The following is a 17,266-nucleotide window of genomic DNA, read 5'->3' as shown; positions in this document are numbered from 1 at the left end:
CTAAGTTACAACGTTCGTCCCTACCAATTATGTAAGCATATAAATGAGCTTGCAAGTGTGCCTTAGAACTTAAGCACATGAATCATGATACGATAATTAATTAATGCCCATGAGCCAACACCCTCACTTTTAAAACTAGAGTCAACTAATGAAATGGCCTAAAAATGCGGTGGAATATTATAGGGTATATATATATATATATAAAAGTATATAACTCATTTACACATGTTGCAGATAGTGCCTGGAATGTATGATACTCTTTAATTTATCTGCCAGAAGGATATATGTCACATGGTCATGGAGAGAAAATATTCAAGCATAATAAAATACTAGCACGAATCACATTAATCGTTTTTTTAATAGGATATTGCCTTGGACCAAATCCTTTTGTCAAGACAATTACATCATATAATGGGAACAGATATAACTCAATCTTGAAACCAGATACTTATATTAATCTTCTTAATTTTACTCGGATTTGTTATTTGTTCTTGCCATAATTTGTGGTGATAAAGTAAAACCATGATCAACGAAAAAAACTTGGAACTCCTTCTTGATTTTCCTCTTCTTTCCAACATTAATGAAAAGGATCCTGAAAATGGCATCAAGGGATGGTATGATATGTATGAGACTATTGAAGAGCTAAAGAAGCAATTGGAATTAGCAGGACCTCTGGTTGTTGTAGGTTTTATGCAGTACTTTTTGCTGTTGATATCTGTCATGTTTGTTGGTCATCTCGGAGAGCTTTCTCTTTCCAGTGCAACTTTAGCTACTTCTTTTGCTGGAGTAACTGGTTTCCGCTTCATGGTATATAGTATATGATTTAGTCAGATCATGCATTGGATCCCTTTATAGTCATCTGTTTTTGGTATGTAGTATGTTACAACATATTGATTGTTTGAATTTATTTTGAATATATAGCTTGGAATGGCAAGTGCATTGGAAACATTATGCGGACAAGCATATGGGGCAAAACAGTATCATATGCTTGGGATACATATGCAAAGGGGTATGATTGTAGTGGTGGCAATTTCCATCCCCATATCGATTGTTTGGGCATTTGCAGGGCATATATTTGCTTTCTGTGGACAAGACATTGAACTTTCAATTCACGCTGGAGTGTATGCTCGTTGGTTGATTCCCAGCATTTTGCCTTATGGGCTCCTCCAATGCCAATTAAGGTTCCTGCAAACACAAAGTAGACTTAAACCACTGCTGATCAGTACTGGCTTCACAAGTTTACTTCATGTCTTTTTGTGTTGGGCATTGGTTTCAAGGTTGGGATTGGGAAACAAAGGGGCTGCACTCTGTAATGCCATATCTTATTGGATCAATGCGTTGATTTTGGCGCTTTATATAAGGTATACATCGTCATGTGAGAAAACATGGACAGGGTTCTCCAAAGAGGGTGCAAGAAACCTTCCCAGTTTTCTATCATTAGCTATTCCTTCAGCTTGTATGATCTGATTAGTTTCTGTATCCTTGACTATTTTCCAATTGTTTTCTTTTGTAAATGTCCCATTAGTACAAATTTCTCCGACATCTTTATGTTTTTCTAATCATGTGATCTGACATGACCTTTTTGGATCGGTACCAAAAGCTTGGAGCAATGGTCCTATGAGTTTCTGGTTCTTATGTCAGGGCTGCTTCCTAATCCGAAGCTCGAGACATCTATGATGGCCATCAGGTTAGTAGAGCTCAATTCCAAAAACGAAAATATGAACCAAGAATTCGCATTGGTATTGTCATATTAAGCTTAATTTGATTCATTACATCACCAATATTAACTCTTTTCTTCTTTTATTTCCCAGCATGAGTACCAGTTCTCTGGCCTTCAGGATTCCCTCAGGATTTAGTAGTGCAGTAAGGTAAGTTGCCAGAAAAGCTTCACTTTCTTTTTCTAGGTATATTATACACGAAAAGGAGAAAATTGTGCAATCACTATTTAACAAGTTAGGCATTTTGTCTGTTCTTTCTCTTGGATCCAAGTACGAGGATATCTAATGAACTGGGAGCAGGGAGACCTAAAGCAGCCAAGTTAGCAGCACGGGTCGTTCTGCTTATTGCTCTGGTAGAGGGCTTTCTACTGAGTGGAATCTCAATTGCAGCAAGAAATGTGTGGGGATATATATACACTAACGAAGAGGAAGTGGTGAAATATCTGGCTGCAGTCATGCCAGTACTTGCATTGTCCAATTTCATGGATGGAATCCAAGGGGTTCTTTCAGGTATGAACTCCAAACTATCTAATAAAATTTAATTTGAAGCCATATGTTTTGATCATAAAGTGTTCCATCAGTTCAGCAATATACATAGTTGCTTGAATACAAAATTAACTCTATTGATAACATTATTAAAGGTACTGCAAGAGGATGTGGTTGGCAGAAACTCGGTGCACAAGTCAATTTAGTAGCCTACTATGTTGTTGGACTTCCTTGTGCTGTGATTTTAACTTTTGTCTTCCATTTTGGAGCAAAGGTAACAAGTTTTTCACTTGAAAATACTATATAAACTTACTCGTGTATGGTATTTACACCAAACCAATGAATGTGTAACATGTATGAGAACATACACAACTATTACTTAGCTATGGATAATAAATGTATAATTATACTTCATTAAATCACACAACTATGGTACACTGCATTGAATTGATGTAAACACTTGGTGCGGATTAGTATTTACCCACACCAGTTATAGAAATTAAAATGTTATCCTTCTTCCACTAGATATTTAGATGGTCTGAGAATATTTTTGAGGCTCATAATATTGTTCCGCAGGGTCTTTGGACAGGAATTATTAGTGGAAGTGGTCTTCAAGCATTACTTTATATACTTATTACCCTAAGGATAAATTGGGAGCTTCAGGTAATTTCAAATTTTTAACTTTAAATTACCAAATATTTCTATCTGAATCTAACTAGAAACCGTCTCGTGTTTATACTATGATGATCAGGCAACGAAGGCTATGTGTAGAGTACAAGTTTCTTGAAACCTGAGAAGCAATTCATGTCATGATTAGGTTGTTTCTAATCTCAGTTTTGTCAAATCTTCCGCTTGTAAGCAAAAATAGAAACAAGTTTTGTCATTTGTATTACTCTGTACTATGAATGCATTTGTTTGCAAGATTCACCAAAGGTATATATACAAGGCATTCGTACTGAAAAACTATAGGAACACTCTGAAACTAACATGTTTTTTTAGTTGAAGAACAACTAATCATTAGCATAAATCAAACGCTGGGGTCAAATGCAATTTTGAATTGGTTATTTGGGTGCAGGCAGAGTACTCTGGTCTTGATTGCGTTCTCACTGAAATAGAATTTTAGGAAATAACATTAATGTGTGTTACAGGCTATTGTTTCAAAGCATGTTCCTTGTGAATTGCCAGCTCCCAGAAGACTAAGTCACAGAGAATAGTGAAGCATAATATAATATTAGCACGAATCACATTCATCATTTATTTATTGCTTTATATTTAAAGTCACTCTCTGGACCAAATCACCAAAACGTTTCATCAGAATCAACTAGATTGTGATATAACTCAATTTTGAGCCCTGATACTAACACTCATAAAATATATTTCCCAATTTTAATATACTTAGTTGTGACGGCAATTGCAAGATCATCACATTGTGTTTGGTTCTCTTTTTTGTTTATATTGTTATTTGTTCTTCCCCTTTTTAATAAATAAACTATGATGAGTGAAAGGAACTCCGAATTTCCTCTTCTTTCCAACAACATCGAAAAGGGATCATGGAATCCTGAAGAATGTGATAAGGTGTGTTGCGATATAGCTGAGTGTCATGACCCGCCACTTTGTCATTCACTTAAAGGCATAAAAATAAGGGGGAAGAAACTAGAGTTGTGGAGAGGTTTGCGAAGTCTCTAGAATTCCCTAGAATACTTCTTGGAAGGCTTTAGAATTCTCTAGACTTGTAGATAATTTTATAAGAGGGTCACATTCGTGAGTAAGTTGTCAAGTGCCGCACAGAGTATTAGTGGAAGTCTAAGTCCGTGACATGAGGCTATTGAAGAGCAAAAGAAGCAAGTAGAATTAGCAGAACCTCTGGTTCTTGTGAGTTTTTCTTTATGGACTCCTACAATGCCAACTGAGGTTCCTGCAAAGTGCAAACACAAAGCAGAAACTCTTATAAATTTGATTGTAGTAGAACAAGAGCCACTACTGTTCTGACTAGAAACTCTTATAATTTTGGATCAGGCAACGAAGGCTATCTGCGTAGGTACAGGTTTCTGAAACAGCATGCTATTGTGTCATGATTAGGAAGTACATTTCATCTGGATATTTTGTATGACGATATGTACGGATTGCTTGCATGCACCTAAATTATTTCATTGAGTACAACATACAAAACAGTCTCGTGTTCACTGTTTTCATTGGATTGTTAAAAAGGAATCGTATTAAGCAAATAATTATTTGGAGCAGCTCCTTTTAAAGCATGAGTATTTTTCATTTTAAATTATATACTATAAGACATATCTTATGTTTCATTATTGGCGCAGTGCTTTTTAAAATTTCAGAGATCCATTGTCGCAAGAGAAAAGGAAAGATCATACAATCCACTACTTTTGATACTTTCTTCTTTTTTGGAGGTACAGATTGTCCCTAAAGTTTAGTAGATCATCTTATTATTATTATTATTATTATTAAAAGCAGAAAGTTTCGAAATATAAAATTGCATTATCATTTTGCTCTTATACTAAATAAGTACTAATAGAGCAAAACAGGGGCTAAAAAGCTCAAAAAAGTGCTATCAACCCACGTTAAAAGTGCTAGCCGATGAGTCAAAGTAAGAAAGGCCCAAATGTAGGGGCATAAGGACCTTCTAAAATTACTGTACAAGGGATAGTCTTGGTACTACACAAGTACAACATATGTTGGCATGATTTTAGTGAAATGTCAAACTACCTTTACTCCTTCCAATTTTCATATTTGCATTGGGATTTGGGTCGAACTCTTCTCGATGGCAAGGTAATAACTATGAATACTCACCGACTTTCAAAATAGAGTAGAAAAATAAGACCTCTAAGCCCATATCCAGTCAACATCAAATTCTACATCAAAATAACACATATTTTGGTATAAAATTTTGTGATGTTGAGGCTCTAACCCAACACCCTTTTTTTTAGCGTAAAATTTAGTATAATATGTTGGAGTTGATTTACACTAAAAGTGCCGATACTATTTTAATGGAGTCAATTCCCTAAATGATCATTCAAGTTTAGGAAATTGTCTTGAAATATCATTTATGTTTAATTCAGGACCAAAATTTCACCAACTATCACTATTTTCCTTCAAATATATTTGACACTCCAAAAGTCTCACTCTCTCCTAGTTGGCATGACATGTCATTAATTTTTTTTTAATAATAGACTAATTCAATTCATTAAACCCATTTAACTAAAATAATGATCATATTAAATTTTCATACTTAAAAAATCTTTTATCATAATTAATATTTTTACTTTTTTATGCGATGAAGAATAGTTTTTTAAAACTTACCATAATATCATCAATTTTGAATAATTATAAACACATATATTCAAAAAAATATTGAGATATAAATCACTTATGAATGTCAACTTACATCAATTAATCATATATTATATAATGGATCAATAATATTAAAGGTCAATTAACTATTAAAAAATAATTAATTGGGTGCTTTGAAATCCATATATACTTACAATATCTTTTTTGAAAAGAAAATAGAAAGTGAATATTAATTATATTAGAAAATTAAATTTGATCTTTATATATCAGTATATTAATCTCATATAATATGTATATTATTGAATTAAAATAGGCAATTCAATTAATTATTACTTGTATTTCATAAATTTGGGATGGGATAAGAATATATATATATATATTGGTGTTTAATTGTATGAGAAGTTAAAATATATAAAACAGAATAAAAGAATAAAAATAAAAATTAAATTAAAAAAAAGTTAAATAATTGTTTTCTCTTTCATACCAACTTTTTTGTCAACCTTACAAATTTATTTGAATACTTTTATGGAAAAAATTGCTTAAAATTTTCAAATAATTTACTTAGGAATTTTAAAAATTACCAGGTAATAATTGCACATAGAGGTTTGCTCATTGAATTGTGTTTGGTAAAAATAAAAAAAGGAATTAGATTTTTTTTTCTTTTATAATCTTCATAAATTCTCATGTAATTTATATATTTGTTTTGTAGAGTCACAAGTTTGATGAATTAAATACGTCAATTATTTTTTTAAATGATGATTTAATGACATGACGTATCAACTAGAATTGAAGGAGACTTTTGAGGTATTTAGTATTGTTTTTTAGATTAAAATATAATATTATTCACTATTGTAAGCATGAATTTCAAAATACATAATTAATATTGTTGTAATAGTTAATTGACCTTTAATATTATTGATTCAATACACAATTTATGATTAATTGATGTAAGTTAGCATTCATGACTGATTTGTATATCAATATTTTTTTGAATGTATGTGTTTATAAGTATTCAAAACCGGTGATATTATAGTATGTTTTAAAAACATATTCTTCATAACATAAAAAAATAAAAAGTTTAATTATGATAAATGATTCTTAAGTATGAAAATTTATTCTTAATAAACTAATATATCTTTTTTTTTAAAATATGATCATTATTTTAGTTAAATGAGTTTAATGAATTAAATTAGTCTATTATTAAAAAAAAGATTTTAATGACATGTCATGCCAACTAGGAGAGAGTGGGCTTTTGGAGTGTCAAGTATATTTGGAGGAAAATAATGATAGTTGAGTAATATTTTGGTCCTAAATAAAATATACTAAATGATATTTCAAGTCAATTCCCTAAACTCGGGTGACCATTTAGGGAATTGACTCATTTTAATGTTATAGGTTGGAGACTTGGAGATGCCCTAAACCCCAATTCCTTGGTAAAGTAATACTGCTTTTAAATCATTTTTTTTAAAAAAAAGAAGCTCAAAAGAGACAACACATGAGACAACGATGACCCATGACTAAAAATGAAATATATTTATTAATGGATCATCACCAAAACGTTTCATCACAACAAACTAGCTGGCCACTAATGAACTATATTTCCAAAATAAATATACTTAGTTGCCACCACACCACACCACACCACATTGTGTTTGGTTCTCTTCTTTGCTTAAATTGTTGTATGTTCTTCCCATTTTAATAAATAAACCATGATGAGTGAAAGGAATTCCGAATTTCCTCTTCTTTCCAACAACATCGAAAAGGGATCATGGAATCCTGAAGATTGCGATAAGGGATGTTGCGATATAGGTGAGGTTATTGAAGAGACAAAGAAGCAACTAGAATTAGCAGGACCTTTGGTTCTTGTGAGTTTTTTGCAGTACTTTTTACAGATGATATCGATCATGTTTGTCGGTCGTCTTGGAGAGCTTTCTCTTTCTAGTGCAACTTTAGCCACTTCTTTTGCTGGTGTAACTGGCTTCAGCTTCATGGTAAGAAGCTTAAGTGCTAATTGGAACTTACATTCTATCATTTACATGTTTGTATGACTTAATTCGATCATGTAATCCCTTTTTTTTTTCCGTATGGATAGCTGGGAACGGGAAGTGCATTGGAGACATTATGCGGACAAGCTTATGGGGCAAAACAGTATCATATGCTTGGGATACATATGCAAAGAGGAATGCTTGTATTGTTGGCTATTAGCATACCTATATCGATTATATGGGCATTCGCGGGGCATATATTTGCTTTTTGTGGACAAGACATGGAAGTTTCAGTACATGCCGGATTATATGCTCGTTGGTTGATTCCCAGCATTTTTCCTTATGGACTCCTTCAATGCCAACTTAGATTCCTGCAAACACAAAGCAGACTTAAACCACTTGTGTTCAGCACTTGTTTTACGAGTTTAATTCATGTGTTGCTCTGTTGGGCACTGGTTTTCAGATTGGGAATGGGAAACAAAGGAGCTGCGCTCTGTAATGCTATATCTTATTGGATCAATGTGCTGATTTTGGCGCTTTATATAAGGTTTGCGTCATCCTGCAAGGAAACATGGACAGGGTTCTCCAAGGAGGGTGCAAGAAACCTTTTCAGTTTTCTATCATTAGCTATTCCGTCAGCACTTATGGTCTGGTTAGTTCCCGTGTCATTATTCTTGAATCATTTGTTCAATATGGATCCTTTTTTCTCTTTACTGCTCAATCTGATATGGAACCTTTTGAATTGGGAACAAGCTTGGAGCAATGGGCATATGAGTTTCTGGTGTTCATGTCGGGGCTACTTCCTAATCCAAAGCTCGAGACATCTATGATGGCGATCAGGTTAGTACATAATGTCAAGAGCTTCTTCATCGATAACAAAAATAGAGACCAACAAAGGGGTTGATGACTTTGAGTTGGAATTTTTGCATCAAGATTAATTTGATCCAATGCATCACAGATTTTAATTCTTTTTAATCTTTCCCCAGCCTAAGTATCAGTTCTCTGGTGTTCAGGATTCCCTTCGGATTTGGTAGTGCAGTAAGGTAACTTTTCCTTTTGCTAGCGTTCATCCTCTAAAAGAATAAAATTTTCATGTTGTTTGTTCTTTGTCTTGTGGAAAAGTACGCGGGTATCAAATGAATTGGGGGCAGGGAAACCTAAAGCAGCCAAGTTAGCAGCACGTGTCGTCTTACTTCTGGCTGTGGTAGAGGGCCTATCACTAAGCGGAATAGCAGTTGCAGCAAGAAATGTATGGGGATATATATACACTAACGAAGATGAAGTGGTAAAATATCTGTCCACGATTATGCCAGTGCTTGCATTGTCCAATTTCATGGATGGAATCCAAGGGGTTCTTTCAGGTTTGAACTCCAAACAATATAATTGAAGCCATATACTTGTGATACAAAAAGAATTTACAATTCACTTTGCTCAACTCTTTTCGACTATTGATTCATATTTTTGATAGAGTATTACTTTAACTTGTCAAAAATTTAAAGAAGAGAGTGTAAAAGGAGTTAAAAGAATAAAATAATGTGAATTTTAGCCTAAAGAGTGTAAGAAAACAAAACAATTCTTCTTGATTTCTTCTATTTAAACGGGAATAAAGAGAATAAAATAATATTTTTAAAAAAAAATATATATTTTATCATAAATAATTAATCTTTTCCAAAAAAAATTAACACATAAGTTATTATTGGTAAAAAATTGAGGCCCCCTAAAATTTGGGGCCTAAGGCCAATGTGTTATTCAAATAAGCATAGAGCAGGCCCTGCTAAATACAAAAATTAAGTGCATTGATGATAACACAAAAATTTAGTGCATTGCTGATTACTTTAACTCCAGGTACTGCGAGAGGATGTGGTTGCAGAAACTTGGTGCACTAGTCAATCTAGGAGCTTATTATCTTGTTGGACTTCCTTCTGCGGTCATTTTAACCTTCGTCTTCCACCTTGGAGGAAAGGTAACAAATTTTTCACTTGCAAATGTTCGTATTCATGATCCACTATTAAAATTACTCATAAAATTGTGTGAAAAGGATCAATTTTTTCCGGTATTTGTTTGAAATTGAACAACTTTGCCCTCCGTTAAACTTTTCACCTAATATTATTTGTGCCATTAGTGAAAAATCTTGTGTTCGCCCTTGAATCCTTGCATGAGCTTTAATTTGAGGGTAAGTTCAAACCATAGTAAAAATGGATGGGTAAATTTAGACCTCTTTTTTAAAAAAAAATTGGACACGTGGGACAATTTTATAGTGGTACTGGATAGTGTGAGAGTTTATTGGAGGCTCATATTGTTTCTTTTATGGCATGATGATGGTAGCAGGGTCTTTGGACAGGGATCATAAGTGGTAGTGGTCTTCAAGCTTTACTTCTTCTACTTATTACGTTGCGCACAAATTGGGAGCTTCAGGCAAGTTCAAAATTTAATCTAATTTAGTTACAAACTATATATCCTTTGCTAGTATTTTAATTGTATTGTAGTAAAACAAGAAACACTATTGTTCTGACCACGAACTCTATAATTTTTTATCAGGCAACGAAGGTCATGCGGCATGTGTAGGCTACAGGTTTCCAAAACATGTATGAATTGTTTGAGTGCACCTTAACTATTTCATCCAAATATTTATTACCTCCCATAAGCACATACCAAAAAAAGTCGCCCATTATTAGAGGAAAAGTACGATAGCAAGCAGTATGATTTGTGATTAAACATAACGTTAATTTTTTTAAAAAAAAAACATTAAGTCACGCATCTAAATTTTGTAGCAACAAATATATTTATGACTGGTACGATGGTTGTTATATTTAATGGAGACTTTTTTTGTTAGGCTGGTATCTCACTAATTAGGTGTAAAACGCTCGTATAGAAGAACTCATCATTATCATGATTCAAATTTAATTCAAATTTAAGACATATAATTAAGAATAAAAAGATCTTTAATTATTTCACCACACTCTTCACGGTTGTTTGGGAGCTTAAATGACTTAAAGAAGGTGAGCTTCCAAATGTTTTTTTTACATGAAAGTAGTAATTGTCTACGATCATTCCAAATCAGGATGATCATTCCTTTTTCAAAAAAATAATTATAACGATACATGATCATTTATATACAATAGTATCATCAGTGGCGAATTTAGGATTTTGTTTAAGTGGGTTCAAGTTATAAATAACCATGGCAACGGTCAATAATAATAATTATCATTTCTTTTCATTATATCCTTAACAAGTTATTTTGAGGTAATATTCCAAACAAAAAGTATACCCTATTAAATTTTTATCTACTTACAAGAAAATTTTCCACTTATTTTCAATTTAACAAGCTACTTATTACTCATATATATAAGACTAAAACTATAACAATTTTGAAAACAATAAATAAATAAATAAAATTAGTAAAATAATAAATAAATAAAAATGCTCTAACCTAACTTTTGTGTATACCAAGTAAAAAGGAAAATAAATACACAATTTTGTATACTACAAAAAATTAAACTAAGTACTACTCTCCCGTCCAGGGCCGTCTTAACCCCTAGGCCACTAAAGCCATCGCTTGGGGCCCCCATTTTTAAAAAACAATTACTTATATATATTATTTTTTAAAAAAAATAAATTATATGTACCATGAGTGCTATGATTTCTACTAAAGAAATTGCATATGACATGAATATAAATATGATTTTCGTAAGAAACAATTTGATGAAAATATGGATAACGAAATCACTAAGTTCCTTGAAGAATCTTTAGAGTTGATCATTATGTTATATATGTAGAGTAGATCAAACTATTTTTTTCAATTTAAAATAAATTTGAACCAATTGAAGCATATAAAAATACTTTTGATTTCTTATTTAGTGGTAAAATATTGAGATTACTTGATGATGAAATTTAAAAAAATATATTGTCTTAACCTTGAACTTTCTTTAACACATACTAGTTATTTTGAATTGATGGTTTAGATTTATTTTTTGAAGTAAAAGTGTTAAAGATAAATAATACAAGTAGAAGATAATGTTGTAATGAAAATACTCAATCAAATAAAAGATTTGATTCTTTTCCAAATACACATATTGTGTTAACTGTTCTTATAACCGTTGCCTCAACCAAATTTTTCTTTGTTCGAAATTAAAATTGATTAAATCTTCTTTAAGATCAACAATGTCTCAAGATAGATTGAATGAATTAGCTATATTATCATTTGAAAAGGAATTATTAAAACAAATTGATTATAAAACAATACTTAATGACTTTGCATCTGAAATAGCTAGAAAAATATATTTTAAATAAAAGTACATATGATGAAAAAAAATAATTAGGGCCCCTCTCTTAAGTTTCGCTTTAGGCCCCCAATGTTGTTGAGTCGGCCCTGCTCCCGTCTCATAATAGTTGATCATCTTACTTAAAATAGTTGTCTCATAGATTCATATTAGTTGTCCATCTTACTAAATCAAGAAAACATTAATCAAAATTTTCATATATTACCCTTGTATTTAATTCTTTTTGAAAGTGTTCACATTTATTTGTAAAATTCGCAAGAAGTTTTTAAGGGGTGGATTAGTAATTTTTTTTTTTTTTATGATTTCTTAATATGCATGTAAAAAGGAAAATGATAAAATAATATGGATCAGAGAGAATATTTAAAAACTATAAATTTATTTTGACATTTTTTTTATTTATCACTTATTTTGTAACTAAATAAAAAATAATATTATACATTAAATATTTTACAATAAATATTGCTGAAAATTAATGTTATTCATATCTTTTAAAACCTTTCTCAATTCCTTCAATATAAAGCTAAATGATAGGGCTGCTGATGTGGCATGCTTTTAAAGCCAGGATTCATATTTATTTATTTTGACATTTTTTTTATTTATCACTTATTTTGTAACTAAATAAAAAATAATATTATACATTAAATATTTTACAATAAATATTGCTGAAAATTAATGCTATTCATATCTTTTAAAACCTTTCTCAATTCCTTCTTTTACGTTGGTTTTTTCTCCCCTTAATCTCACAATTAATGTCATTCATATCTTTTCCTTAAATTGCTCCATTTCTTTCCTGTTTTACTTATTTAATCCATTCCAAGTAAGTTAAAAATCTTACTACATCTTTCCTTCCTAATTTGATTATACTCATCAAGTAAGTAAAAATCTTACTACATTATTTCTTCCTTATTTTATTATATTCATCAAGTAAATTAAAATCTTACTACATTATTTCTTTATTATTTGATTATATTTATTGTATATTTCTATTGAGTTTTAAGTTTCATACATCATCCATCTAAGGCTCATGGATATTTTATCTGACAAAGTGAAATTAGGATGAAATTTCAAGTTTGAATTTGGCAAAAATGATCTTTTCATTTCTGAGTAAGATAGTTTTTCATCAGCCTCCGTTTGTATTTATTCGTATTTGTAAATCATCATCTTCCTACATTTCTTTATTCCTCTTTCAGTATGAGATTTTATTTATGTATATTAATTATTGGAAAATCAAATTACTATTATACCCGATCTTCATGAAGTACATGATTTTCAAAGAAAACTGTATTTTCTAATTCATATATTTTTGTTGGTTTAACTTAGCATATATTGTTTCTTTTGCAGGGCAAAATTTTCATGAAACATAAAATCAAAGCACACAATCTATCATGATAAGATGATGATCATTGAAACACTATTTCTAGATTATTTTCTTTAAAAAATTTCATCAACATGCAAGGTTGGTATATTTGTGATTAAATAATTTTTTTTGTTTTATATAAATTTTTTATTACTGTAAGTATTTGAATGAGAGCTTTAGAAGATATAATGTGGTATAAGAAAATTTATATTTCTTTTCATTAGGATTGTATTGCTATAAAAATATATAATTTTGGGGATTGAAAAGCTGATGTATCACTTATTTTGTCCAAGAAATATCATTATCTTCTCTCCCCCTTATTTCTGTTGTCTTTTTTTCTATTTTTTGTACTTATTTATATAATATTTTTAAAAAATTGTTGATCCTATGTTATTATATATTGCAATAATTTATATGTATACATAATAATATAGTTAAGGAATATAGAAAGTTATTTAAGACCTCTCTTTGGCCAAAAAATACAATTGCAATATATTTTTTGGACTTTTTTCTATTTATTTTTATTTATGTGCTATATAAAAAATATTAATAATATCACTCATTTAACTCTTTTAATTGTACTAAATATGCAATATAAGAAGTTAGAAGAATCTTTTTTAAAAAACTCTAATATAAAAATCAGTGCTCTTTATTTTTATTATTCCCACAATTTTGTATTATCATAGCTCCTTAAATAATTATTAGTCATAGTCATGATATTATTTGTACTTGATATATTTATATTTTAGTTTGACTTGAATAATAAAATAAAAGTTATTGAATGGTGATCGGCTTGTGTCTATGGATGTTGACAAAAACTCAAAAAATTGTGCAATGGTTTTGTATTTTTTCTTCTAATTTTCAATGAATAAGGTTGTAGAAAATTTCTCTTTATTTGTAAGACTGTGTAGAAATTATCACATTAGCCTTTTAATTTTTTATGTTTTCGATACGTACTTATTATATTCATATTTTAGTTTGACTTGAATAATAAATAAAGGCTATTGAATGGTGATCGACTTGTGTGTATGGGTGTTGATAGGAGCTCGAAATTTTTTGCATTGATTTCATATTTTTCCTTATAATTTATTTTGGTTAAAAATAGTAACTTATGACTTTGTTGAAAGTCATCTAACTACTAATCGAAGATTTTCCTCTATCAATCAATTTTATTTATATACCACTAATATCTATATTATATTTCATATAAATTTTATTATATTTAATATTTTAAGTAATTTTTTCTCTTTTTTTTAATGTTCTTCTTTCATTTTTTGCATTAATTATTTGTTTAATAATTTTAAAATCTATCATATTTATTATATTCAATTATAATTCATGGGATACAAAAAGCCTCCATCTTTTTACATTTTCCACTTAAATAACATGCCTTCTCAACTTCCTTCTATCTAATTCTTATGACTCAAACAATCTATAAATAAAAATCATATATGGAATTGTTTGATATTCATTTTCATGTTTTCCTTCTCTCTTTTTTATTAATATATTTTATTTCATTTTTGTTTGTTTTTTCTTCATCGATCATGTATTTAATAATTAAAAGAGAGAACATAGAAAAAGTGATGCGGAAATATGCATGGCCACCATGTTCATGAAGATCATATATATGTTTTACATAATATCTTTTTGTGTCATAGTAGCCAAACACAAGGACAAGGTGACGACATTTTTTTATGACAGTATCATATTAGTTTTGTACAAGTTTGGCAAAATGAAGAAGAAATTTAGTGGCGGTGGAAGTTTCATCAAGAGAGATGATCAGATTACTTTGATAGAATTGAAGTTTGAATGATTTAGAATATATAGAGATACACTTATTGTTGCTTATTTTTAACAATTTGAATTAGTTATTTTTTCAAATATAAGTTATGTATTCTCCAAGAACAATATTGTTTGAAAATAATGTATAATTCTTTTTTTATACAGGGTAAATGTTAACTTCTTCTTCTTCTAAAAAAATGTATTGATTTTTCTGGGGAAAAAATTGGTGATTCTTAAAAGTTTATCTATCTAACTTCTATATAATAATTGTTGGACTAGAATAGTGTGGTATTTTCTCTCTTTACTTTGGTAAATTTTTTTCCTTTTTCTTCCTACTTATTATTGAACTTATTATAAAAATAAATGTCTCAATAACTTTATTTCAAATTGTCTTATCATTTTCTATGATTAATATTCATTATTTTGTGTCATAATGTACAAATGTCAAAATATTAAAGTCACATTCTTAATCTTCTTAATTACAATGACTCTTCATTCTTAGGAATTTGTATATTGAATGTAGTATTTATTTGAAATATGAAATATACTCTTTAATATATTTGTATATAAGCTAAGCAAAACTAGAAGAATTAGGAATTTGTGTATGCCATTTTTTTTCAATTTTTTCGGCATAGCTAATTCTTTTTTTTTTTTTTGTGTATTTTTATATGTATTTTCTTTCTTACCTTAATTTGTTTTTTAATTTTAATTAATTTTTTTTAGTGATTTTGATATGATAATTCTTTAGGTTGGTGAATAGACGAATACTAGAAAGTAAGTAGTGATGAAGTTATAACAAAGAGGAGGAAGAAATCCGAATTAAAAAAATATTGATGTAAAAAACTAATAATTTCAATTAAAGAGTATGTACCTTATAGATGACTTGGAATAACAATTGTTACAAAATATAGATATATTTAATTAATTTTTCATAGCTTATCTTTTATGATTTAGTATAAAACTTTATTTTAATTCTTTTCATAACTGCGCGAAGCGCGGCCAAATACACTGTTACAAACATAAATAAGAAAACTTAACTGATAAATTTAGAATATTACTATTGTTATTTCACATAAACTATAAGTCTAGAACTATAACAGTCTACATTTATTAATTGATTTTTAAAAGGAAACGTATCTGGAAAATACGAAAAAGAACAAAAAATACAAAAAGTTATGCCTTGACTGAGGTTCAAACTCGGATTCACAGAGTGAAGTTGAACTCATTCACCATTGATGCAGGCCACTCATTGTGTAAAGTGGGTTCATTTAATTTATATACACAACTTTACAATTAATTTATATATATATATATATATATATATAATATAAAAAAATTCGATGAATTGAACCTACTTCAACCACCGTGGCTCCGCCCTGAGTATCCCCTAATTACGATGAAAATAAAATGAAGTTCTCTTTTTATATTTTCCATTTAGTTTTTGGTGCCCTATTAAAATTTCAATTAAATTTGAATCACGCACCGCAGATTTTCAACATGATGTTTAATATATTCAAAATTCGAATCCAAAACCTTCAATTAATGGTGGAACAATTTTGTTACTGCATCACAACTCATATTGATGAAAGTAAAAAGAAGTTGCTATAATAATATTATTGAGCTTGACATAAAATATAAGAAAGAAAATAAGACTTTTAAAATTGTGATTTAAACAAATCTATATCTATAATAAATGAGAAACATAGATAAGGTGATGTGACACCTCTCTATGGCCTCCATTTGCATTTATCTTTTTTCTCCTTTTTTTTTGTTCTTTTTAAAAAAATAATAATTATTGTATTGTAAAAGTAATTACTTAATTTATTACAAATAAATATTTTATTAATGGATGAATGTTTACAACAAAAACTCTTCACATTCTTTTTTATTTGTTTGTCTCACTTCTAATCAGAAAATGATAATATTTTAAGTATTTTTTAATTTATTCACAAGGAGTTATTACCCATGACTTACCTCTCTTTAATTTTAATTTTTAATAATATTCACAACTCTCATAATTTTTATGTCCATAACCTCCAAACTCAAATTTGTAAATTTATGATGTCTTATGGTACTATTCATCTATTTTGCCTATAAATTCATACTTAGTTTCATGAAGATTCACATTCAAGAGTACCTTTTCTTCTTCATCATATTGGTTTTTAAATGAACTAACATGTAAGAAAAAAGAAGTATACGAAGGTAAGCAATATTTCATTCTCAAGTCTTTATTTTTTCATTTGTTCTATTTTGTATCTATATAAATTCATACTTAGTTTTATGAAAATTCACATTTTAATTATCATTTCTCTTCTTTATCATATTTGTTTGTGAATTATCTAACATGTA

The 17,266-nt window shown here is 29.5% G+C and overlaps 1 protein-coding gene and 1 pseudogene across 1 annotated transcript; both read left to right on the top strand.

The window, feature by feature from the left end:
- The first annotated feature begins 522 nt into the window (after positions 1-522).
- Positions 523-3,327, top strand: LOC125831084 (protein DETOXIFICATION 16-like). The gene is made up of 8 exons (XM_049510275.1): positions 523-807; positions 922-1,465; positions 1,600-1,687; positions 1,812-1,868; positions 1,990-2,228; positions 2,360-2,478; positions 2,781-2,867; positions 3,280-3,327. Exons 1-8 carry the CDS (start codon positions 523-525, stop codon positions 3,325-3,327), a joined length of 1,467 nt encoding a protein of 488 aa, XP_049366232.1.
- Positions 3,328-7,219: 3,892 nt separating this feature from the next.
- LOC125831083 (protein DETOXIFICATION 16-like) lies at positions 7,220-10,063 on the top strand (annotated as a pseudogene).
- Positions 10,064-17,266: the final 7,203 nt, after the last annotated feature.

The sequence above is a fragment of the Solanum verrucosum genome, unplaced genomic scaffold (assembly GCF_900185275.1).
Source record: "Solanum verrucosum unplaced genomic scaffold, falcon-dt-bn FXZP01000049.1, whole genome shotgun sequence".
Lineage (NCBI taxonomy): Eukaryota > Viridiplantae > Streptophyta > Magnoliopsida > Solanales > Solanaceae > Solanum > Solanum verrucosum.
The sequence above is the reverse complement of the archived record's forward strand: the minus strand, read 5'-3'. Positions and strand labels throughout refer to the sequence as shown.

Excerpts from the sequence above, each read along its gene's own strand:
- LOC125831084 (XM_049510275.1), top strand. The coding sequence starts at position 523 with ATGATCAACGAAAAAAACTTGGAACTCCTTCTTGATTTTCCTCTTCTT. Across the intron at positions 808-921 it reads TAACTGGTTTCCGCTTCATG|CTTGGAATGGCAAGTGCATT; the intron begins GTATATAGTATA and ends TTGAATATATAG. Across the intron at positions 1,688-1,811 it reads ACATCTATGATGGCCATCAG|CATGAGTACCAGTTCTCTGG; the intron begins GTTAGTAGAGCT and ends TTTATTTCCCAG.